Consider the following 27,015-nt stretch of genomic DNA (forward strand, 5'->3'; position numbering starts at 1 on the left):
CCACAGCAAAATGCACCTGCAGATCAGGGTCTTTGTTGTTTGTTCTACTGATTACCCATAACAAACTGCAAAGACCCAGATCTGCCAGTGCATTATGTGATGGCTGATCTGGATATGTGCAGTTTGCAGTTGGATTTGTCTTGTAAGAGAGTATATACGGTATGTTATGTGCTTTTATCACATGCCTATGATCCAGTCCAATTTACCACCTTCATGAATACCAATGCCCAAGTTTAATGTATATGACTTATAACCTGGCTAGATATCACATTTGCAGTTTGCAGAGCAGCATCAATGAAGTCCTACAACCATAGATCCAAATAAGACGTATCTATGTTAACATCTCAATAGCTCTTTTGGGTGGATAAATTTGGACAAATAATTGCCCTCTGAGACATTAAAAACCAAATTACTGACCTAACAGTGCTGAGGATTTAAGACCCTATTCTGGCAATAAATATATTACTCAATTGAGAGCTCCTGGTTTCTATTTAGAAAAACAAATACAGACTGAAGGCTTAATCCTAATGAAGCAAGTTTGACCAGTTCTGATACCAATGCATTTGAGTTGGCTTTTTTATGTTAAAGTCTGATTTGGTGTTTACTGCACATCAACACGTTACAGTTAGACTACTTTTTTTGTAATTACCAGTACATGAAAATCAGTAAAATCTAACAGTTCAAAAAAGTAGCCATAATAAATTACAACAAATATTGGAATAAAACCACTAAGGCAAACAAATTAACAACACAAGGAACAATGTCATTTTTCTGATGGCATATGTTCAAAAAATTCTAATACACATTAACCCCTGGAGGTTTTTATCATTTTTGCCTGAAATTTGAGTGGGGAACATATTTTGAAAGCTATTTCTGAATACATCCTAACACATCAACTTCCAGGTGATTTTCAAATAACCTAATACCTAGTTGTGTTAGAAACATTGTTTTTCATTGGCTATTTGGCTTGCGCATGAGCAGAATGGTAAAAGTTGGAGTTCTTTTTTTCTCTTTTTTTCTTTAACGGACCCATTTCTTTCGTATCAAGACCACTCTTTATTCCAAATGTCCATCTTATCCTACAGTTTGCAAAAGTTAATCTGTCTGTTTGCAGTTCATACTGGTCTGCCTTAGATCTGAGACCAAAAAGTCTAAAATCCAAACACAAAATTGGATTCCGACCACGGGTGAATTTTAAATGGAAAAAAAAAATGAGGTTTTTCCCTCTGTATTTTGTAGTGCAACTAGAACTTCAAGATTATTTGGTATCATTGTAGAGCTACATCTGTCTACCTTTCTATAATATCACCCACTTTAGTGTATCATACATGACCCTGATGCTACAGAGCTCAGCAGTAGACTACTACCTCCTGCCACGTAAACTCGTCGGCAGGGGTTAATGTGTTAAAAAGTCATGCCTGGTGATTAGTGGTCATTGAGTTGTAGGAAATGTAAAAACACAAGAAAAATAAAACATCTGAAGGACTGGATTATTTTTTTGTCTGACATGTAAGAGTCTATGAGAGGTACTACTGGTATTACTGTTAAACTCTGGTCCTTTGATGTAGTTTTAGCTGATTATTTAAAAAGGTATTGAGTGTGTGTTTTTTTTGTGGTCATTTGGATTTTTAACATAGCTTTAACAATTTTTCAGTCATTTCGTTACGATGTCTGCAGTGTGGCAGTTTATAGTGATGCCTAGCATTGGGGCATCATGTCGCAGACATAGAGCATGATGTCCCACCCAGTTACATTATCCTGACACCAAGCCGACCAGTCCTAACACTAACCTCTTAATGCTCAGAGCGCCAAGTGAGGCAGCTGTTAGTACCATTTCTGTAAGTCTTTGGTATGACTTGGCTGGGGATCGAACCAACGACCTCCTGCATCTAAGGCGGACTCTCTAACCACTAGGCCACCAGAGCAGTAAAAAATAGGTATTGAATAAAGAAACTAATTTGTGAGAGGCTAAATGAAGATAATTTTGTGGTGACATTGGTATTGTTAACATACTGGAATCTTACTGATAATAGCATAGGGAAGAAGAATGGTGATGTATGACAAAAATACATTCAATATTTACTACAAGAACTCTATAATTATTTTTCACAATCCATATAGGAATGAACACATTTCATTAAAATGATTTTATACTGCCAATGTTATTTGGGAAGATCATTTCAAAACATATAAATTTTGACATTATAAGTTATCATATCTAAAAAATGCAAACTTATTTGACAAATTCATCATAAATATATAAAACTTTGGGAATTCTAATTTTCCCACAGGGACCTAATGCCTCATCTCTAATCAGGATTTGACATTTCCAAGATGGTCTATTGATACTGAATGCATTTCCATTATATCACAGGCTGCAGAGCAAGTAATTTATTTTTAGCATTCAAGCTAAATCCAGATCCCAAATGCTTTCATTATAAAATATTATGATGAAATAGACTGCATAACTTTTATCATCCTACTGAAACTGATAATAGAAAGCTAGAAATTATTAAACATAGACATACTTCAAACACATCCAGTTGGAACTGAGCCAAATAGTGAAGGTCAAAATTTGTATCCAGAGCCATTAATATTTTACAAAAATGTCTCACTTGCAAACTCCAAATTTTTATTCCAAGGTTTATCCTGCAATGTAAATAGCTGGTGGAATAAGAATGGGAAAAGGGTGATCAATCAAAGAAACAATCAATCAATCAAATTTATTCATCAATCATTCCATCCATCCACCTAAAATCTGCATGTTTTCTTTAATGTACAACCAATTCGTTGTATGTGAGCAATTTTGTGAGCTAATTTTCAAACAAATGGTAAATCTAGAACATAGATCATATTAAATCTGCCATAAAATAAATAAGATTTTCTAGTTCATCTTGAAAATGTTGTGTCCAATATTGAACAAGGTCAATAAATCGGAAGGTTTGATCAGGCGATCCTGATAAAGCACCCTGACCATTTATAAATCATCTGTATGATCAACAAATGATCACTCTCCACATGACTCAGTAGTACAAATTTTCAAAGGTATGCTAGAAAAATGAAATTGGCCATGTTGTTAATGGAAATGAATATTGAGGCTGGTTGGCCCAATGTCAAATACAAGCAATCCATTATGCTCTATAAATCAGGAAAATGGGAATCAGCCTGTACAGATATCAGAAAACATTGGTGATAGACATCATTATTGCTTGCATATTTATACAAAGTTGAGAGCAGACGCTTGTTAAAATCAATGGTATCTTCATGTGAGATATTAGCAGGGTAAAGATCATCACTGTATAACAAATATTTGTGAAATTGGTTCATATTTGTATTAGCTAAACTCTAACAAAATGGCATGCAAAGTAAATGTACCTGACTATAATCAAATGCAACAGACAACTGTTTTATTTTCTAGAAGAAAAGTTTATTAATTGACATTTATTGGGCTGAAATTCCTAAATATTTCTCTTGACTTGGAGAAAAACAAATCAAAGAGTTGTATTCATAAGCGGCAGTCTTTGAACACTGGATATTACAATACAGTATTTTCAAATTGGAGGAAGATGGATTCCAAAAAGATCTCATGAAAAAATCAAAATAATAAAAAAAACAAGTTTAATTATTTTTCGTTGTGAATTTAATAGCTCAAATCATTTGTGTGAGAATATTTAACCAATTAAAAGGGCAAATAATATCAATGTTTCAGTGCTTTTTAATTTTTTTACCATAAGTACATGTATGCAGACATACTCAACAAACAGAAAATGGCTTGAAAGCTGGAAAATGAACCAATGAGACTACAATAGTTCCTTCAGAGGCTCCAATGAAGACAGGCTGCTAGCAGTTTCCCACCACCCCATCCTCTAAAGGCATTCCTGCCCAACACCAAAATACTGTAGCATATTTCGACCATTTTACCCTTTTTAATTTCAAGGTCAACTACATGAAAAGGGCATTTTTCACTCCTGAAAGGGTGGCCTATTGGAAGACTTACAGTAACTGGAATGAGAACCACCATATCCTTTGATGGTTTTTTGAAAGGAAGATAATTAGTTTTATTTAGATTTCAAGTTAAACATCCAAATGTTTACACCTTGTATTTCTTGTGAAATGCTGGTTGTGTGGAGGTTAATATAATGGTGCATCAAAAAATAATAACTTGCTGAGAAACAAAAGATCATTCCCAAGTGGAATATATGGAATAATGAACATTTGTCGTTTCTGACAGTAGCGTGTCAAACAATAGATCATTTGTGACACTGAGGTGAATTCAATAAAATGCAGATAGCTGAACACAGTAACAATCATTCTCTAACTATAGAAAACATAATTGAGTTTTGACAAGCTATGTGATATACACTGGTGATAAGCTATACAAATTATGAGTTCACACTGAAACTGATTGTCAAGGTGATTGGGGCAATTGAAGACAATGTTTTTTTTTTTAAACACATCTCATTCATACTGACCTATCAAAACGGACTAATAATATTAGGAACCTTTCAAGAGTCACTGATGTATATCTTTCAGGATTATGCATCTTTAAACAGTTTTCTTGTACACTGTAGTTTCCTTGTATACTTTTATTTTAGGATACTGACCGAGTATTGAAAAAGACCTTACCATATCTATGTGCTTATAAGTTGAGCCCAATTGTAAAATGCACAAACCCAGATCTGCCAATGCATAATGTGCCAGCAGATCTGGGTCTGTGCAACTTGTTAAAAGGAATAAGTAGAAAAGAAAATGTAGCCCCTGATCTGCAGACACATTATGCTATGGCAGATATGGATCTTTGCTGCTTGCAGTTTGAATCAACTTATAAGTGAGTATATTATGGTAACTTGAATCAGTTTCTTGTGTTATCATTATTCAACGTTTGAGTCATAAAGATTTGGTATTGGACCATGCCAAATGTTGGAAAATATATCAGATCAGTGTGATGTGATGTCATCATCAATGTTATTTTGTCACAAATCATTCAGTGCCTCTGCATGAAAATCTAAAAAAATTAATTTGAAAAGATGTTGTAAAGGTTATCAGAGGGAAAAAGTTGTTTGTATGGTTTGTTTGTGACCTTGTATGACTGACTGATTTGCTTTGGTTTGGTTTGGTGTGTTTTGGTACAGCAGCACAAGTACATGTATAGAGTATTCAGTGTCTTGGCAACTGGAGTAGAGTGCCTTGCTCGAGGATACATTATTGCAGGATTCAAATCTCTACCCTTTCAGTCACAAGCCTGGCAAGCAAACCACTTAGCCACCGGGACTCCACAGTATAAAATGATATGGAGTCCCAGAAAATCAATGCACCTACTAATACAATACTCAAAGTCATACAGTATTGATGTGCTAACTTTAAATATCCTATACAACATAGAATACTCATTGAATCACCATGTGAAATATTTTTTTTTAAACAAGCCTTTGTTGTTTTTGTTCTAGGGTTTAACGCCATTTTTCACTACAAGATAGGCTATACATGGCGGCCAGTATAACTGGTGGAGGAAGAACCCTGGAAAACCCAGGGAAGAACCACCAACCCATGAGAAGCTACTGGCAGGCTTTCCTACATACCCATGCTAGCCAAGCCCTGGACTCAAACCCACGCAGACAGAGGTGAAATGACAGTGATCCGTAACGGTGAGCGCTTTAGACCCTTCGGGGCCCCAAACAAGCCTTTAAATTTTGCGTTGTTATACATGTTTATGAAGCAAAGCAACATTTTATGGGGACTTAAAAAAAATGTTAATTAACAATTTATGTATCTCATTTTTTGGAAGAATGACATCTGAGCACAAAGCATTAGTATGTACCTTCAAGACAACTTCACCATTGTGTAATAAACATCAAAACGATCCATGTTGTAGATTTAACTGGGAGAGGTGTCAATTGAAATTTTATTTTAGATTCAGTATAAATACCATGCATAATTTAACATAATTTATTTATTATAGCCAGAAATGATAATTTGTTGTAACTGTAAATTAAACACAGTGTATAACTTAAAATAACTTATTATAACCTGAAATGATAACTGCTGTAACTGTAAATTAAATACATATATTGTAAGCTTTGTCAGTTGCTCACATAGTAAACTATGCCTGGAGTGCTTAATTTCTTTTCTGGAAACATTACACCAGCAATTTTTGCATCTCACAATTTTCAAATCTGTGTTAAATATCTCAAGTTATAAACTTAAAATTTAAAACATTATGTCCAATATACATGAAATTTCTACATTAAGTGCTGAACTTACTTAAAGTCTAACTTACTTTTGCATTTGTCACCTAGCTTTACTTAAGGTATGCAACAACTACACTTTCAAGGTGAAAGAACCCCTCTCCTTTTATAAAATTTTGATGCCATAATTGGGACTCTTTCAACAAAAACATGATAATGCACAATTCTTTCACTGATATTCTATATTATTCATAATCAATGGCAAATCTAGAAGTTTTATAAGGCAATGCGGTGGGTGGGTTAATTTTTTTAGAAGGGAATGGTTCCTTATAGAGTGAAGCTTCCCATAATTAGCCCTCATGTAATCTGATCTCTGTAGACTGGCCACATATTTGTGTCCCATAAAGTCATTGCAAGATTAAATGAACCTCAGTATGCTGAACACCCCTATACAAGGGTCAAAATATTTGGTCCTGACAGTGCCCAATTTATGGAAGTTTCACTGTACATGTTTAAAATGGATAACTAACTGCATGACTGCTTCTTCCTCACTCCCTCAAAAGCATGCTGTTTAAGCTGTATGACTAACCTTTCCTCACTCCCGTATTACTGTATTACTGATTCTCCCCCTCTTCACAACTCCTGTACATGAGTACTACTTTAACTATGTAACTGATCTCCCCATCACTCAAAAGTATGCTATTTTTAACTGTACGACTGATCCTCCTCCCACACCCAATGTCTGGTCCTGCCACTTTTACCTTACTGATACATTACTTACCAACAAACTTGACTTCAAGATTGTTGTTCTCAGAATGAGTCAACAGCTCCCTTAAGAAGGCACAAACATACTTAAAGACAGTTCGATGACACTCTGGGGCTTGTTGTAACACCTGCAAAATTAAAAGTTAAAATTTGATTAAATAAAGTATCATTAAGATGCATAAAACAGTATATTTAAAAAAAAGGTCAGACTGTAATATGAACACATTCTATAGAGCTTTAGAGCTTTAAGAAGAAGCTTTCGTGACTGCAGAATGTTGTGGTCTGTACATTCATGTATATAAAAAATTTGGGAACATAAATGCATACCCGATAACCCTACCATTTTATTTTTAAACTAAGGATCTGTATTTTGAGGTGTCAAGAGGAGTCAGTGCACATAATCTCCAAAAAGTGGTGGACAGGTGTACATTTGAGAACAAGGTTATCTACACATATAAACTTACAGAACGTGACTAGATATTGAAATCTGAATAAAAATAAAATATCTTTATCTGAAGGATTTAAAATACTTTCAAAGTTAAAACAGTTAGTAGACTAGGGACCAATCATTTAATTTTCAGGGGATTATCCTTTGAGGCAGGACATTTTGTCATTTTACCCCATAAGATAATGTATTTTTGCACTATGTTTGAATTGGCTTTTAGGGGCCCCGAGTGGCCGAGTGGTCTAAAGCGCTCTCCGTTACGGATCACTGCCATCTCACCTCTGTCTGCGTGGCTTCGAGTCACAGATTCGGACAATGTGGGTATGTGAGAAAGCCTGCCAGTAGCTTCTCGTGGGTCAGTGGTTCTTTCCGGGGGTCTTCCTCCACCATTAATACTGGCCGCCATGTACAGCCTATCTTGTGCTGAAAAATGGCGTTAAACCCTACAACAACAACAACAACAACGACCTGGCTTTTTAAACAATCCTAGCAGACTTCAGAGAGAACATTCCTTGAAGACCTATTCTAAAACTAAACTTCTGGTCTGATTGTGTTAGGTGCAGACCCTTTATCTAACTCTACATATTAAAATGCACAGAATCTAAATTATATAATCCAAAATAAAGCCATATATGTACTCTCCATACACACTCTTTTCCCACTGATACTGTATGTTAGAATTTCCAAAAATATTATTTTGAGTAGGAAATTACTTGCAACTTTATCCTTTTTGAGCAAATTAATTCAAAATTAAACTATAACTACCCAACTCTATTTTAAGCACTTTATTCCTACTAAAAGAGATTCAAATTTCCCTTCAACTGGTCACTAATTTTAATGTTTAAGTATTAAGGCAAACTTGCTATAATTGATTTTAATTAGCTTTACAAACACATCTCTTTTGGTTCAGTTTCTCAGCATTTTAAATTGACACCATTGTATTTGAGTAGCTGCTGATAACATTGTATTCCCCCAAATCTCTGCCTCTACATTAACAGTGACTGTAGAGTTACTCCTCTATCCTAGACATACTATTATTAAATTTTTGGAGTGAATTTAGAAAATTTATAAACAAATATATCTTCTCTTCTAAAACTTATATAAACACCATAGCACCTGAAATAACTAAATTTAGCCCTATAATAATAATATGTGCAACAGGGTTTGTTTATCTTCAACTCATGTTTTAATCACTTCTATGACAATCAACTTTATAAACTGCCCCAAGGTGATAATTTTCCAAGATCATTAAGCACAACTGTTTACTGTTTATACAGGTTATGGACATACACTGGTGTATCAAAAAAGGTCTCTCCCTCATTTTTTTTGGGTGCTATAATGACTGAAAGTTGTGTTTTCAAAACATAAACATCATGAATTTGGGAATCACAAATTATATTTTTGTGTGAGACATCATGTTAAGGCAGGTATGTAAATGAGTACAAACAAATTTGAGAAGAAAAAAAATCTTGTTTTCAACTACACATCCCGAGATTAATCACCCACTAACAAAACATGCAATCTGCATAGCAAACAAACTTCATGGACAATTCCTGCACTTCCACCCATCCAAAATGTTGACTGGGAATGGCTGTAACAAAAATATTTGGCCCTGATGGTCCAAGTTCAAAATATTTTCATAAAATTTTTAATATAAATGTAAGAAGGAGTTTATCTTTTGTTTTATCTATCTCCAGCTACCTGTCTGTTAAGACTGACTTACCTGTTTACACAGAAGAAAGCTGTTAGAACAGTCAAGGCATCTACTGTACAAGATGTAAGGTACAACAGGTTCAGGAAGACTTTCAAGGAACAGCAACAGGGCCTCAGCAACCGAATGTATACAGCCGGCTTTTACAGTGAGTTAAGGACATAATAAGACAGGCTAAAAATGTATTGTACTGTACATTGAGTAATGTTTACCACCAAATAATGTGGAAAATTATATGGATTGGAACTGAAATTGAAAAATAATTATTGTGAATTTACTATTGAAAGGGGATCAATTTTCATGGATTTCTTGGATACTACTGAAGAAAAAAAGTTTTGAACCAGGATAATAAACAGCTATGATCCATTTGTGAAAAGAATTGTGATACTTTTTCAATCCATCAATTTAAGTGATGCTGAAAATGTGAATATTAAAACAGATACAGTACCTAAAAAAATAAACAAATTCATAATATGTCACTAATTACTGTCAATTAAAGGATTTACATTACTGAAACATAAAGAAGATTCTTTCTTGTCATTTAATTATGTCCATGCCTAACTTACTCAAGTCCAGCTCCAGTACATCCACTGTTGGTGGTTTTATCCTGCTAATGCTTCTCTCATTTTTTCCAACTCTAAGTCTACCACTTACATTGGAGGCATCAGCACCCATTTTGTCAGAGTATAGCACACTAACCATTAACCCAATTATGACGTACAGGAGAACACAATGGGTCTATTCTACATCCTAAGCCTCCAGGGTATCTCTTTACTTACATAAGCTACACATTAACATTATATTCTGCACATGCTTTTTAAAGTTCTTATTTGTTTTGCTGAAAAACATAAGATACACTAACAGATTATGCATGTGACTAATCTCTATTTATCTATCTAGGTGTCATTATTTATCTAGGTCTATATTTATCTATCCAGGTATCCTTTTCTTCATTTTATCAGGGGGTCTATATTTACCAACCCAGGTATCTTCCTTTTTATTTTATCTAGGTATATATTTATCTACCCAGCTATTGTACTTTTATTGAATCTATATATATATATATATATATATATATATATATATATATATATATACACACACACACACACACATATATTTACACTGTATTGATCTGGGCATCATTTGTTTATCTTATTTATGTCTATATTTGTTTATCCAGGTATCCTTCTTTTAATTTTACCTAGGTCTATACTTATCTAGGCATCCTTTTTTTAATTTATCTAGGTCTATATTTATTTATGGTGTTGTATATGAGACAATATAAAGTTTATGACACTTAAAAGTCAGATATAGAGAACATCTTCAATAATTATATTTTTCAGTACTTTTGTGTGCCAATATCTGTCAATTAAAAATCTGCATCTCTGGCATAATTTATTCTGACCAAATCATTGATAGTTAGCACTGAAGTTAATACAGAGTGACTCGTGTAAAAAAAAAACTAGTCCTTTGAAAAAATGTTTACAGCTATGTGCGGTGTCATTGCAGAAATATCCATTACTGTATACACATGAATATAAGACAAGTCCAACTGCAAACTGCATAGACCCAAATCTGCAATCAAATAATGCACTGGCAGAAATAGATCTGTGCAATGTGTTAGGAGTAATTAGTAGAACAGACAATACAGACCCTGATCTGCAAGCATATTATGCAACAGCAGATCAGCATCTTTGTTGTTTGCAGTTTGAATCAACTTACAAGTGAGTAATAGATGGTACTTTAGAAGTATACTAATGGAATTATTATTTTAATGTAAATAAAATCTGTAATATGCTGAATAAAGTTAAAACTTGTCATCAAGAGTGGTCAAAAGAAATCTACTTTTCTACTCCCTAACATCTGGATGAGTGAAAGATGAAGAAAATACTGGTTTGCTATTACTACTGAGGTCACCTGGAAAGTATCATTAAGATTTTTGCAAGGTACTGCAATTTGCCAATTTCATCCCATTTTTTTTATTTACAGGTCATCAAATTATTAGAAATTATTGTAAGTGCCGAGTAATGATTTGAGTGGGGATTCAGACATAAATTTAGTCATTTCATTTGTCCAGTTTCCCTAAAATCTTTTGTAATATCTAAACTGCTATTGCTGCTTGAGGTTAGTGATGTTAACACTTTTACAGAGATAAATGGCATAGCAAGCAACGATGGCTATGGGGTTAAATAGTGATGGAGATTTAAAAAAAAGTTTAAATAAAACTGACATATCTGAGCTTTAAATGTTTATTGCAGCCAAAAGCATTCATTTTAATGCAAGCATTGACCTCTTTTTATTTATACAGCAATTTTATGTAGCATTTGCAAAACAAACCCCAAACAATAGAAACAATGAACAGAAATGACTGCTTTCAGACAGTTTAATGGACTCTAATAAACTCTGACAATAGGTCATTAATGCCTGCCTTGTAAAAGCTACAAAATAAAGTAAATTATCTACTTACAAACCTTTCTATTTCCCAATACTCCTTACTCTTTCATGATGATACTAGCTGTTTGCCAACACATTACCCCTGGCATTGACCATATAATGTAAACAAACACAGTACTACAACGAACATGACAGCACACAGTATCAACCAATTCATACTGTCTCAAGTAGTGGTCATTATAGCTTATGAAGTGACAGGCTACTGTTGAATTTGGCCACACTAAAAGTAATTTATACTCCTGTCATCAGATAAAATCCACTATCTGTAACCTTTGTTAATTACCATATATACTCTTATAAATTGGATCAAATTGCAAAATTTCACAGACCAAGATCTGCTGTCACATAATGCACCAACACATCTGTGTCTATGAAGTTTGCTAGGAGTAATAATCAGTAGAACAAACAACATACACACTGATCTGCCAGTGCATTATGCAATATTTTTTCCAGTAGCACAAATTACACCGATTTATACATATTGTATATAAAACAACAGTAAATCTGATCAATACATTTTGAAATATCTCATACTACTCCTGTTCTTTTCTGTTTCAAAGACTATCCAAAAGCACTGTATATCCTTGTATATAAGTCAAGTACAACTGCAAACAACAAAGATCCTGACCTGCCATCACATAATCTGCTTGCAGATCAAGGTCTATATTGTTTATTATACTGAATACTCCTAACAAACCATTGTTAAAGCCACGTTAAAAATCCAACTCACTCACACACACCTAACAAACCAAAAGACCTAGATCTGCCAGTGCATATTGTGATGGCACATCTTGGTCTATGCAGTTTGTAGTTAGACTGGTCTTAAAAGTGAGTATATACATTATATAATCTGCCCTAAACATGATACATATTTGCAGCTAAATGAAACTAAAAAGCAATGTCAGTGTTAAATAATTAACATAGGACAATTTGTAAACAACATGCATGTATTTGTTCTTTTGGACAGAGTACCAGTAATACTGATACAGTAATGCTGATACAATGCAGTACCAATTACCAAGATTTTTCAATCACTCTGATGGGTTGTATCATCCATAAGATGTGTGTTGTAAATCACAAAATTTTCATCAGAATTGAATTTGTCCAAGACAACTGATTTCTGCTCTAAATTTGTGAAAAATTACAAACTGTGATAATGGCATGAAAATCTAATAAGGCAATGATCATACGCATACAGACAAACATGTTAAATTTTATGTCAACTTCAAGTCTGATTTTCTGCTCTACTGGTCATAGACCAGAAGTGAGTATGGAATGATCTTTTGTCCTCATCCAACTGTCCTTTTGTACAACTTTGTTATCAATGACTCCTCCTAAGCTACTTCAAGGATTGCCATGAAACTTTGCATAATTTCATCCCACGGTATAGCTGAGCCAAAATGAAAATAGTGCTGCTTGGAAATCCTATAGGAGAATATTGTTATCGCTACTCCTCTTGAATGGATGGTTGTCATATCAACATTGGTTTTCACTCAAAGACTGCCTATGATGTATAATTCATGTTAAATGAAAATGGTGCTGATCTGACATCCAATAGTGCTGCCACTGCTGTCATATTGAAACTTTGTTACTGCTACTTCTCCTGAATGGATGGTCCTATTAACATGGAGTTTTCACAGGAAGACTTCTTATGACAAAGTAATACATGACAATGTTGCCAATCTGACATCTAATAGAGCCACCAAAGTGGCCAGCTTGAAAATCTTGTTATTGCTTCTCCTCCTGAATGGTTGGACCACATGGGGTTTTTGCTAAAATATTTCTTCTAATGTCCAGTTGGCCTAAATTAACTGAAAGTGGTATTCATCTGACATCCAAAATGGCCACCATGGCATCCACCTTGAAAGTCTCATTATTGCTATTCTCTCTGAATGGATATTTATATCAATATGGGGTTTTCACTAGAAGACTTCTTATGATATCTACTTGTTCCTAAATGACTATGTCGCCAATCTAACATCAAATATAGCCACCAGATCAACCAGATTGAAGATCTTGTTGTCGCTACTCTTCCCAAATGGATGGTCAATGTGGAGATTTTTCTGAAAGATTTCTTATGGTCTCTGGTCCTAAATGAAAGTGGTATAGATCTGACATACAATATGGCTCCATGGCAGCCATTTTGAAAAGCTTGTTATTACTACTCCTTCTGAATGGATGGTCATATCAATATAGGGTTTTCACTAAAAGACTTCTTATGAGGTCCTTTATGATGCTTATCTGATGTCAATATGGCTGCCATGGCAGCCATATTAAAAGTTTTGTTATTACTAATCCTGAATAGATGGTCATATCAACATGATGTTTCACTACATGATCTCTTATGAAGTCTAGTTTGTCTTAGATAAAAACTATGCTGATCGGACATCCAATATGGCAACCACGGAAGTTGACTCTTAAAAATCTTGTTGTCACAACTCTACTTGAACATAAAGTCATCCTGATATGGTTTTCACCCAGAAGACTTATTATTTCTAGTTGGTCATAAACAAATATGGTGAATATCTCACACCATATATGGCTAACACAGCAAACATCCTGAAAATCTTGTTATTAGTTATTCCTATTCCTCCTGAATGGTAAGTCATGTCTTGAAAATATTGTTGTCTCCACTCCTCTCCATATCCATATATCTACATGGGGTTTTGCCAATAAACCTCTTATGTTGTTCATCCAATGAGTTCGAAGATGACCATGACATCAATGTTTGGTTTGGTTTCCCTGAGTATCAGAGTGACTGATCATGCCAATTGTGCTTTGCTATGTTCTGTGGCTCACTTGTCACTTGGGTTTCCTTGATCTACAGAGAATGTGGTGCTTTTCTGAAATTTATGCTGCTCATGCTTCTGCACTGCCTGTGTAGTCTGTAGCACCAGTATGGATGAGATTCTCCTAGGTGAAATGATCATGTGTGAGATCTTCATAAGAATCAGGATCAATGTTGAATTGTTTCAAGGATGACTTGAAATAGTCTTTGAAGTGTTTTTTTGATCACCCTGACAACACTTTCTCTTCTTTAGTTCACCAAAGAAGATCTTTGGAAGTCACTCCAGAGTGTAGATGCTTGAAATGCCTGTTCATGTGAGAACCTCAGTGACTGGGACCCTGTCCTGCTATCTTATCCTCATCAGTTTCCTCAGGCAGCCCATTTGGAAATAGTTCAGCTTCTTGGCATGGCATTTGTACACCACCCAGGTTTCACAAGCATACAGCAGGGTCAGCTATACAATGGCTTTGTAGACCTTAAATTTTGTTTGTTGATTTACGACTGTGCTCCCGCACATTTGTGCATAGTCTGCCAAAGGCCACACTTGTTTTAGTGTGTGTTCTGGATTTTTAACATAGCCTTAACAATTTTTCAGTCATTTTGCTACGATGTCTGCAGTGTGACAGTTTACAGTTTACAGTTTACAGTGATGTCTAGCACTAGGGCATCATCCTGCAGACATGAAGCATCATGTCCCAACCAGTAACATTATTCTGACACCAGGTCTACCAGTCCACTAACCTTTTAATGCTGAGCGCCAAGCAAGGCAGCTGCTAATGCCATTTTTATAAGTCTTTGGTGTGACTCAGCCAGGGTTTGAACCCCTGACTTCCTGCATCCAAGGTAGATGCTTTAACCACTAGGCTACCAGAGCAATGATGTTCTTATTCAATAAAAGTTGGTATAAGGATTTGTTGTTTATTTGGTGTTTTATGGCTCTGCAAAAACAAGTAGGTTATTTAGTGCCAATGCAGCTGAAGTAAATTGCCTTGCCCACAGACACACCACAGAAGTAAATTGCCTTGCCCACGGACACATTCCAGAAGCTGGCCCAGGCTGATCTGATGGTAGAGTCTGAACCTACATCTATTTGGTCACGAGTCCAGAATGCGAACCACTGAGCCACTGTGCCCCCTTTTTGGTGGAAATAATTGTAATATATACATTCATATGCCTGTATAAGTCTATAGAACCTTTGTCATACTCCATCAAATAAATTATTTATGAAGTATTTAATTTTGTTCAAGTTTTATAATATTACTATAATGTCTGGATAACAAGTGCATACATAAAAATAATCACAGGCATATTCTTGTGAATCTCCATGCCAGGAAGATTTTCCTCCCAAGATGAGGGTGTCTGCCATCTTTCCATCACTCTAATGAAATGAAATTATACATATTTTAAATAGAAATAAAAAATAAACATAAAAATTAAATGTCTTTAGTGATCACTTAACAAGTATCTCAACCTAAGTTATGACATCACCAGTATTCAATAATGGAAGCAGTAGCTTTACAACTTATGTATAAAATTGTGGTTGATAAATTACCCCATATGTCAATTTGAAAAATAATTTCTAAAGTGTTCCAAAATTTAGTGTAGATGGAAATACTGCTATGAATTCATGTCCCAACTTTTATAGAGAATACAAAAGTTGTTTTGAAAAAAATTAAGAGTGTCCCAAATTTTTTAGTGTTGCGAGCCTTAATTCAAAAGCAATATAACATGTTTTTAAAGAAAGCCAAGTTTGAGATGTATGTGCACACCTCTAATGCACATTCCCTTTCTTATTAAGTACTTGGCTGACTGTTTATATAGGTAATAATTTGTTGTCATTTTCTCATTCTTCATTAACTTGAATTTGATTAGTCATGATCTATGATGTTATTTGAACTGGTTGACAAGCCAAGATATCTAAAGTCTAAAAATACAGTTAAAAAGCAGTCACCTTCAGAAAAAGACCAAACTGGCCACTTAACACAGTTCATATCTGAATGGCGGTTTAACTATCAAACATGGCTTTTGAACAAATATCATATACCAGATCCTATAATTATTATTATTATTATTATTATTATTTTTATTATTATTATTATTAATATGGATGTTGTTGCTGTTACTTTAATTAGATTTATTCCAAAAGAACACTTCAATATGTATTCTTAAAAATTTTGAAGTTTTTCTACATTCCTTTTTTCAATGTGGGTATGTGAGAAAGCTTGCCAGTAGCTTCTCGAGGGTCGGTGGTTCTTTCCGGGGTTTTCCCGGGTTCTTCCTCCACCATTAATACTGGCCGCCATGTATAGCCTATCGTGTGCTGAAAAATGGCGTTAAACCCCACAACAACAACAACAACAACATTCCTTTTTTTGGTAAGTTTTCTCAGGCAAATGATGTAATTTTCTATTTGAAGAATTCATCATATAAATTTATCATTTGTAAATTGTAATAAACATGGTTTCATTCATTGATTTCCTGAACCCTTCCCTCTTTTTAATGCAGTAACCTGTATTGTGCTCACATGCTATTAAGCTATTAAGCCCTATACATATAGTGCAACTCTGCTAATAGCACCGCCAAGCCCAGTAGAACATCTTGGCGGTTTTCGTTTTTTGATGTTTATTAAACTGTGAGAATCTTTTATCAACCACCGCATTGTCTGCTGCTTGGCTGTGAATGCAGTTAAAGAAGGAACACATGTCAGCTATTGTTTGAGCAACGATTGTAAACAGAATTAATTGAAGACAATCACAAAGACGACTTACTGGCTTTACTCATGGATCAGTAATAAGTAACATTTCCGATAATGTTTATTTTGGCATAACACTTCAAGAACCTGGTGAAATTGTTAAATTTCAGGAACCATGCCAATAATATTAAATTCGAATTCATACGTGAACTCTTCCCCAAAATGATAATAAACATTTTACACACTATTTCTCTTACTTTAAAAAATCTATTTTTCAAGGTACGAGAAAAATACACGTACATGTATTTAACATTTCAAGAACCATGCCACGATCGTATTATATATCATATTATATTCGAATTCATACAAGATCTCTTCCCCAAAATGATAATAATTTATTTTTTTTGGCACAAAGTGCAATGAAGAAATTGTGTTTGTGAACATGCTTTTCCATAACGGTAAAATATTTTAATAAAAAATAGGAAATTAATAACGAGTTCATAATCAAACCCCATACACATGTAAAACCTGAGAACTAAGTGCAGTAGGCCTGCAATGGTCACGAATCACTTGAATGCATGTACAATTTCATACCCTTTCAATTTCCAGCTAATAAAGCAGACACTGTTTACTGGTAAACTGATTGCGTCTAATAACACCGCCAAGAACCTGGTGATACTGTTAAATTTCAGAAGCTACGCCACGATTGTATATATTAAAATTCATATGTGAACTCTTCCCCAGAATCATAACAAACATTTTACACACTATTTCTCATACTTAAAAAAAATATTCTTTCCTGGTACGAGAAAAATACACATACATGTATTTAAAATTTCAGGAACCATGCCACGATAATATTAAATTCGAATTCATACACAATCTCTTCCCATAATGTAATAAAATTTTTATATACTATTTATGTACTTTAAACAAAAAATATATTTTCATGAGCGAATGAATATACAAAATGTCAGGAGCCATGCCACGCCCGCGTTATAATCGAATTCGCGTTACAGAGGGGTTGCACTATACATGCATTCAGGTAGTATATTTTGGCTTAGATATTTGTTCAGGAGGCAGCTAACTCATCTACTGGTATATTGCACCTGGAATTGACCATCTCAGAAGTAACAGACAATTAAACAATCAGTACAAAACCTAAGTGTCTGTTGGACAGTTCCATCTTGGCCATTGCACCAAGGAGGATGTAATGGTTGTAGGTAACAATCTATCTGTTGACATTAAACTGGTTGCAAAAAAGGTTAATTTTTATCCTTGGCTACTTAATAAAATCTAAACATTCGTTCCTTATAAGTACAGTCATCTCAGCTAAAAGTTATACACTGTATGCAGCCATACTTGGACCATTTGTAACATAATTTGGAGCCATATACGTAGCTGTAATTCAAAGATAAGAAAATGTTTTCAATTTATAGACAATTTTCAGAATACAATGAACTATATAATAATTCTAAGAGGACAATATTCTTTAGAAAGGAAAAATTTATGTATAAAATGTCTAGAAAAGCCATTTCAAGTCAACTTGAACAATCTCTTTACCAAAGAGAACTTGATAGTATTACAAAATTAAGGCTTGCTAGCAGCAAAAATTTAATTATACTAACATAAGGAATTGTATTGAAAAAGCTTTCCATATATTGGTCCATTTGTATGGAACATTATTCCCAATGGCATAATTGGCCATTTACTGTTATGGTAGGCTCAATGGGCTTTCTTGGTGCAGGTCAGTGCATCACCTCTGTCTTCTTGATACTAACTGTAAGGCCAAAATTGTAACAAGCTGAAGAGAAATGGTCCAGACTCTTTTGCATGTCATAGTCAGATTTGGCATTCAGGGAACAGTCATCAACAAACAGGAGATCATGAACAGTCATTTCCTGTAAATTTGTTTTTGCCAGTAGTCTCATTGGATTAAAGAGCTTGCCATCAAGCTGGTATCTGTTATTGATCCAAGTGTCATAGTCATGGAAGGCATCAGTAAGCATGGCACATAACATAATACTTAAGAAGGTTTGGACCAACACATACAAATTTTAAGGGTGATGACTGGTTTGATTTATCTGAACTGATAAATCATTGACTTTAATCAGTTGGAGATATTTTCTATAGTCTTAATGCACAATATTTGTACACACTTGTTAATGTTGCTTGTATGCTGTAAAATTAAACGAATTATAAAGGGTTTGCCTTGTGTCTGGTGCTTGAGTTGTACTAAACAACAGAAGGCTCTAATAATTTAAAGCTTTTATTTTTTGAGGAAGATGCAGTCTAAAATAGTTGAAAAGCTTAAAAACAAACAAATGTTTCATATCTGATTATGGAAAATCAAACTCTAACTCTTTATAATGGTGGTTTGACTTTTCTGACCCATCGTCAATTATTTTGATTATTCATCTTACAATTACTTTTGTACTAAACAGACCCAGAATGTTTTCTCAAGGACCTTTTTATCTTTAAATCTGGGGAAAACCTTCAATTTCAAATTTCTATATCAATTTACTGGTTTTGCTTCAATATTTTCTCTTCAATGATTTTAAAGACTGCTTTTCACTACACATAATTACTGCATATCATAAATATAAAACTTCAAACTACTGGCTGAAAGCTGATCACATGTCATCAAATATTTTATGGACATCCTTGTAGTCTAATTTTATGATAGTGACTAGTTCATGTGAGACATGGACTGGTCCATATAAGCAGATGATTCTATGTCTTGCATGTGACACAGCAGGTCATGTACACTGAATGGAAGTAATAGTGATCAGTGCATATCACATATGGACTGGTCCATATGAATAGATGACATTGTCTGGCATGTCACAATGTAGAACATACTGAGTGGATGATGGAAAGACTGTTCAATACAACAAAAGTGATAGTTATTTATGACATAAAAGGGAAACATTATTGGGTATGGATGGCCCTTGAACTAGTGCCCGGACTGTCAGGTTAATATGCCCTTAGCCAAAGCAGGTGTCCAGGCCCTTTTCCTTTTCATAGCTAACTATTTCTTAATTATCTATCACTCATAAAATAAAGAATAATTAAAGTTCATACATGAGTAAATTCAAGAAATGATCTAAGGAGAGAGAAGTATGTAGTATCAAACAAGCTCATAAATTCAGGGCTTCAAAATCACAATAAAAACCAATCAGTAGAAATTATAATCAACTTTGTAGACACTGTTAAACCTTACTACACAGAGATACTTTCATTAAATTGTCAAAATTGTCATGATTAATGAAATTTTTGATTTGCAAAATCAATATCTTCCTTGGCAAGCACTGATATCCCTTTATTCTCAAAATAATAAAGGCAAAAGTTATTGCCTGCATTTAGAAAAAATTGTGACCATTCTTCCACAAAATTTCCCTGACATAATAATACAGTTTAATATAATTCTGACAAGTAAATCGATGACTTTCAGTGGAATCAATTTACTGACCAAATGAAGATGCTTATCAAATCATGCAGTGACATAATACAGATAAAAGATTCTTTGGACTTCAGTGTTTATTTAGCCAAGTATATATCTCATGTATTTTCACAAATACTTCATAAAATACAAAAATTAAGATCATCTCCATTCTTTATTGACCAGAAATTCCCCTGCAAGGATAAATGTCTGATAAAGAAACACTTGATGAGTGATCTAATAATGCTTGTCATTTCCAATTATGTCTTTAAATGATTCTGTTGGTGATGTATAATGCTTGTAAATAATGATTACCATATATACTTGCTTGCAAGACAAGTCCAATAGCAAACTGCAAAGACACAGATCTACTGGCACATAATGTGCTGGCAGATTTGGGTCTGTGTTTGTTCGGAGTAATCAGTAGAGCAAACAGCATAGACCCTGATCTGCAGGCATATTATACTACAGCAAATCAGCATCTTTGTTGTTTGCAGTTTGACTTGACTTATAAGTACCAACAGTATTCACATGGTATAATAAAGTTGAATATGATATTGGCAAACTCTACTATCTATTAAACCTTTTTTCGGGGGCCCCGAGTGGCTGAATGGTCTAAAGCGCTCTCTGTTACGGATCACTGCCATCTCACCTCTGTCTGCGTAGGTTCGAGTCTCAGATTCAGCCAATGTGGGTATGTGAGAAAGCTTGCCAGTAGCTTCTCGGTCGGTGGTTCTTTCCGGTGTTTTCCCGGGTTCTTTCTCCACCATTAATACTGGCCGCCATGTATAGCCTATTGAGTGCTGAAAAATGGCTTTAAACCCTACAACAACAACAACAAACCTTTTTCAAGAAGTCAATGGAAGTATAACCAAACTCCAGTCCTATCCTAATTTATTTGTCTGATGGTCCAATTAGGTTTTATATGATTTTAACAAGTAAATCAATGAATTTAGTCCACTGAATCTATTGAGCAAATGAAGAAGCTTATCAAAATATAATACTGACATAATAAAAGATTCACTGGATTTAAAAGCTTTTTTCACCAAGTGCAATAAACCTCTGCCAACTCCAACTGCTCCTCAAATGACACTCTTGTTTCTCTAAAAATACTAAAGGCATCAGAGAATAACTAAAAAAAACTTAAGTCCAAATACTGGCTCATTCCTTATGTACAGTGCTCTCTTGGCATCAGTGAACTCAAAACTACTTAAAACTTTAAACAAAACCTTCAGTCACATAGTACTTAAAGCTTCACACTTTCTAGCACTTCATAAAGTACTGCAATCAATTACGGCCAAATCCAATCTTTGCTGGCCTGTAACTTTGCTGCAGACTTTGTTTGATATTGATTTTTAAAAAAAGATTCACGTCTCATCTACTATAGTCTGTAATTTTGCTGCAGAAATTGTTTGATACCGATATCTAATAAAACAAAGATGGATCAGTCTTGTCTACTATAACGGTAGCATGTAATTTCTCTAACACTTTTCTTTTATTTGTGTGTCTGTGTGCGCAGAAAGCTTGCCAGTAGCCTCCTGTGGGTTGGTGGTTCTTCCTGGGATTTTCCCTGCTTCTTCATCCACCAGATATACTGGATGCCATGTACAGCCCCATTATGTGACGAAACAATGGTGCTACATATATGTCCACAATAACAACATTATCTTCAACTTTGGCCTTTTGGACCTAAGCTCACTTGAGGTCAAAGTCAGATGGTTATTATCCACTTATGGGGGCACTCACCAGTTATTATGTACTTTTGAGAGAGTGACGTATGTATGGTGAAGCTGTTTGCATTTAAAACATGCACAATGGAGGGAATGTTGACATACCTCTATGCTACTTTGATGAAATATGTCTGAGCTTTCTTTGGATATTGTACTTTTGGAAATTATAAATGATCTAAGCACACTGTTAACTAAAATGAATTTGTCTGAAGTACACTATCCTTAGCAGCTATTAAAATAAAGAACATGAATTTTGCCAGACTAGACAATACCAGCTTCTGAAAGCGCAATGAATGAATTACCAAATATATAAAATATAGAAAATGTTATGGGATCATTTTTTTTTACAATTTACCTCTGAAGTTCAGGAAGTGAAAATGACCAAATGCAGCTACCACTTTTTTGAAAGGTGCACATCTGGTGTAAGGCCAAGCTGTATACATATACTCTATAACCCATATTACACCCATCAATCATACCCCGAAATAAAGGGACTTAAAGGTTCTTTGACAAATACCTAAGATAAACAAGTCTTTTTTTAAATAGCCAGTATAACCAGTGAGGAAACCCAGGGAAATTGTTTTCCTTTAAAATTCTAACCCTCTGCAAAATTCAAAACTGAGGAGCACCACCTATGCATTACTCAAACTGCAGCAATTCCAACAATTCTGACTGATATTAGCATTATGTGATGCAAGCTGCAGGCAGGACAATAACATAAAAGATGAAGATTCAGAAGCAAAACATAACCAATCGCTGGATAGGAGATAAGGTAGGTCAAAGATCAATATGTTTGAGAACAGAGAAGCACAAAGGGAAGCTAAGGTTCTCAAGAAGATGCACACAGATGGCACTAAACCTTGTTAGGTGGAGCTCTCATGTTGATGGCAATGTCTCTTGGCAGGGTGAGGATAAATTTCAACTTTGAAGATGAAAAATGAAAGAATTGATCATAAAAGGATAATCTGACAGGTGACAATTTGATACAAGCTGCTTAAGATTTGAATAGTATATACTCTTCTCATGGTACAGTGGTCCTTCATTATAGCCCCAATATACTGATATCTATTGTGTATTACAGTTATCATCATGAATCTTTTAACTGGTTAACAAAATTTTCATCATTTCTACTTAATGTAATTCACTTAATTTTAGGTCAAGGGTATTTTTAATTTTAGATCAAAGGTAAGTAGAGAACAATTTATCCCATGGTTTCACCAGAATGAACAAGCCATAATAGCTCACTAGTTAGCCATGACTAGAATTGTGAATCAGCCTTAGCAGACCACCATGGCATGTCCATGTGCATTACACTTTACCTGAACAGCCTTTACTCAATAACCTTGTATTCTTGTGCTGCACAACACCAAATCAAGTCAAGAAAATTCAGCTAATTAAAGACCATGTTTTATTTTATGCACTGTTATGACACAACCTTCTTGGAGCAAACCTCAGAACAATGCACCCTCAATTACAAAAGCAGGGGCACTTTGGCAGGCCCTGCATGTATGTCTCTGTACAAATCCCCTTGATAAACAACCAAAATGCCAGTTTGGGAAGTATAAATAGCAAAGCACCCAATTCATCCCTGACTTTCTAAATGTTAAAGTCTATAAAAATGATGGAAGAGTTGTTGAGTGCTTAAATAATGTGTCATTTCTAATTAATACTCCAGGGATCTTGTTAGTTTGGCAAGCAGCTCATAAATTACAGTTATTTACATGGTATATTAAAAACTGACACTTGGATTCATTCATCATTCTAAACATTGAGCACAAGTCCAATCCAATTTGCTTTATTTGATGCCTTATGTGCATGAAAGTAAGAGCTGGACAAAGCAAATAGAGTACACCCTCAATATAAAGTACTTCTGTATAATGCAGCCCCTTTTGTAAGGCATGCATGGTCATGGAACCCATTTCACTATTTAGTGGTTAATATTATCCATAAAATAACTGAATGCAAGGTAATCTGACATATAATCTTGTCCACTCTATGGCTCCCATTAACTGTGGTATAGTGCAGCACTGGCTGTATTGTTAATTCACTATCATTTGTTGGGTATAAGTATTTGGGGATTCCATGGCTCCAACAGGCAACTTAAACTTGAAGACTAAAGCAACAATAATTCATCAGTGAAGACAACAGTCTTCCTCCCCATCAGCCAAAAACACCATTTGCAGTACCATCCCCACCCCATCCCTTCATTTTTTGCAAAATCATAACAATTTATAACCAAGAAAATAAATAACTATACAGCACTGACTCTCCAAGCAAAGAGAGAGAAAGAGAGGGAGAGATAAAGGAGGCCTTGTATTAGGGAATTAGTGAAGATTTGGGTTATTCTGGATGCTTGGTGAACTCGTACAGTCTGTCACAATTGTACCAAAAAAACATCATTTACTGCTTTTAGTCATTACCTAAAACCAAAATGTATTGGTTATTAATATTTGCTGGATATAATTATTTGTGGATTCTGTGTCAATAATTCAACTGTTAAAACAACAGAATCTTCCCCATCAGTTTCACTACCAACCCCATTCCCATATTTGCAAAAGCATAAAAATGTCCACCCATGAAAAAAAATTCACAGTATTGACTCTCCATGGACAGAAAGAGATAGAACAGTACAAAGTTTTTCAAAATTCTGTACACAATTCTCGAATTCATTTGGATGATATGAATTATGCACACTGCATCTGTATATTAAGGTAAGCAAAGGAATATTATTAGCAGAAAGTCACAGGAAACCTTACATTAAGGGTAATCTAGGTGAACTCACAATTGTACAAGGAACCAATATACACCACTTTTAGCCATCATCAAGAACCAAATTTGAGACCTGTTCAAAAAGCTTGTTATTTTTGGTGGTAATTCAAAATAAATGAAAATGCTTCATGTCTTCCAGTGCTTTGTGGAAGTGTGTAAAATGGGGTTTAATCATCTGTTTTCTAGAAAGTTCAAGGGTTGTGAAATTTCACTTTAATAGAATCTTCACAGCATATACTCACTTATAGGCAAATCTAACTAAAAACAGCACAGACCCAGATCTGCTATTGCATAATGTGTCAGCAGATGTGGGTCTGTGCAGCTTGTTAGGAGTAATCAATAGAACAAACACCACATACCCTGATCTGCCGAAGCATTATGCCATGGCAGACCAGGATCATTATCTTTGTTGTTTGCAATTTGACTCGAATTATAAAGAAGTATACAGGGTACTCAACGAGTTAGTTTGTTACAAAAGAGTACAGACATAACATCACATTTTTTCTCTAACATCACATTCTTTCTCTAACATAACATCACATTCTTTCTCTACTTTTGCAACTGTTACTTGATATGTAACTTCTTCATAATTTAAAAAAAGCAATACATGTTATGGGGATAATTTCTACAAAGATCTAAGCTGTCCAAATTTCCTGTATTCAATAGCTCAGTTGATGGTGTGTCACTCATAATCTAAGGGTCATAGGTTAACCACAATGAGACCAGCCTAAGCCTGCTGTCTCATAATTGGCTAAAGTACTTTAATCCTTTTGCCAAAACATAATATAACCTGCATGTGTTGATGTGCTGTAAGGCACCACAAGAAAGCAAAATCTAGCAAATGTACTCATCAAAAGATATTTCATAGCTTGCAATCTGTATTCATACATCCAAGTGTTGTTCAATTAGTTTTCTCTATCACCATAATCATCATCATTGTTATTATTATTATTATTGTTGTTGCTGTTAGCTGTTGTTGTTGCAAATTTTCAAATTTACCAGTTACAGTTTGAATTTGTCCTACAACTGTCTGAATATATATTTACATATTTTGCATACAGAATTGTTTTATAAATTTCTTTCCAAACAATCCTCCATTAGAATGACAGAAAATTGCAAACCTCAGTCCCCTTGATGCTAATTGTACACAGTACACCTGTGATTCTCATTAAAAAATGTTCATTTCCAACACATACAAGATGTAACCACAGTAACATGGTCTTCAACTATACACTGCAACATTGTATGCATGTACGTATGTACATGCATGTATTAATGTTTACTAACACATCTGCACACCAAAATTGCTACATGGTACAAACAATATAAATCCTAAAAACAAAAGTTCAACATTTATTAAAATAGACCACATATTCCCTCAAAACATCCAAGACTTTTTTTTTTAGCTGGAACACTGATGACAAAGATCCTTCATAGAGTTCACAACAGAAGCTTCAATGTCACTGGGTAACTTGATTCAAATTATTTTGACAATTCTCTTCTTAAACACAGAAACAAAACACAATTTTCCTTACTGATATACAATTCATGTATCCATAATATTCAAATATACCATATGATCCTGACAGCCAATAAGCATTGCTTAAAATAAGCTTGTCCTAATAAAAAATGAAATAAAAGACAATGGCTGAATCTTACATTAGGGCCTCATGTTTTCTGGAGGTTTGTTAAAACTATTGGATGCTGTACTTAAATTCTATTTTGAAACTAGCTTCATTAACACTTATTTTGATTAATATTTACCAAATATACTTGCTTATATGTTGAGTCAAATTGCAAATAACAAAGATCCTCATCTGCTGAAAACATTGTGCCAGCAGATCAGGGTCTATGCTCCTTGTGGATTACTCCTAATAAACTGCACAGACCCAGATCTGCTGGTTCATTATGCGATGGCAGATCTGGGTCTGTGCAGTTTGCAGTTGGAGTCATCTTATAAGCATGTATATATGGTATTTTAGTTGGAGAGTAACAGACATTAATAATAAAAACTTGATCATTGTAAATGTC

The 27,015-nt window shown here is 34.5% G+C and overlaps 1 protein-coding gene across 1 annotated transcript in view; it reads right to left on the reverse strand.

The window, feature by feature from the left end:
- Positions 1-27,015, reverse strand: part of LOC149786276 (inositol polyphosphate 5-phosphatase OCRL-like) — a 254,292-nt gene that overhangs the window by 25,437 nt on the left and 201,840 nt on the right. Inside the window, exons 25-26 of the mRNA XM_089976660.1 lie at positions 9,119-9,246; positions 6,967-7,078 (exon numbers count right to left, since the gene is read on the reverse strand). Coding sequence (XP_089832786.1) covers positions 6,967-7,078; positions 9,119-9,246 — 240 coding nt within the window. The remainder of the gene's footprint in view (positions 1-6,966; positions 7,079-9,118; positions 9,247-27,015) is intronic.

Source organism: Sinohyriopsis cumingii, chromosome 12, assembly GCF_028554795.1.
Source record: "Sinohyriopsis cumingii isolate HCF-2022 chromosome 12, ASM2855479v2, whole genome shotgun sequence".
In the NCBI taxonomy this organism is placed as follows: Eukaryota; Metazoa; Mollusca; class Bivalvia; order Unionida; family Unionidae; genus Sinohyriopsis; species Sinohyriopsis cumingii.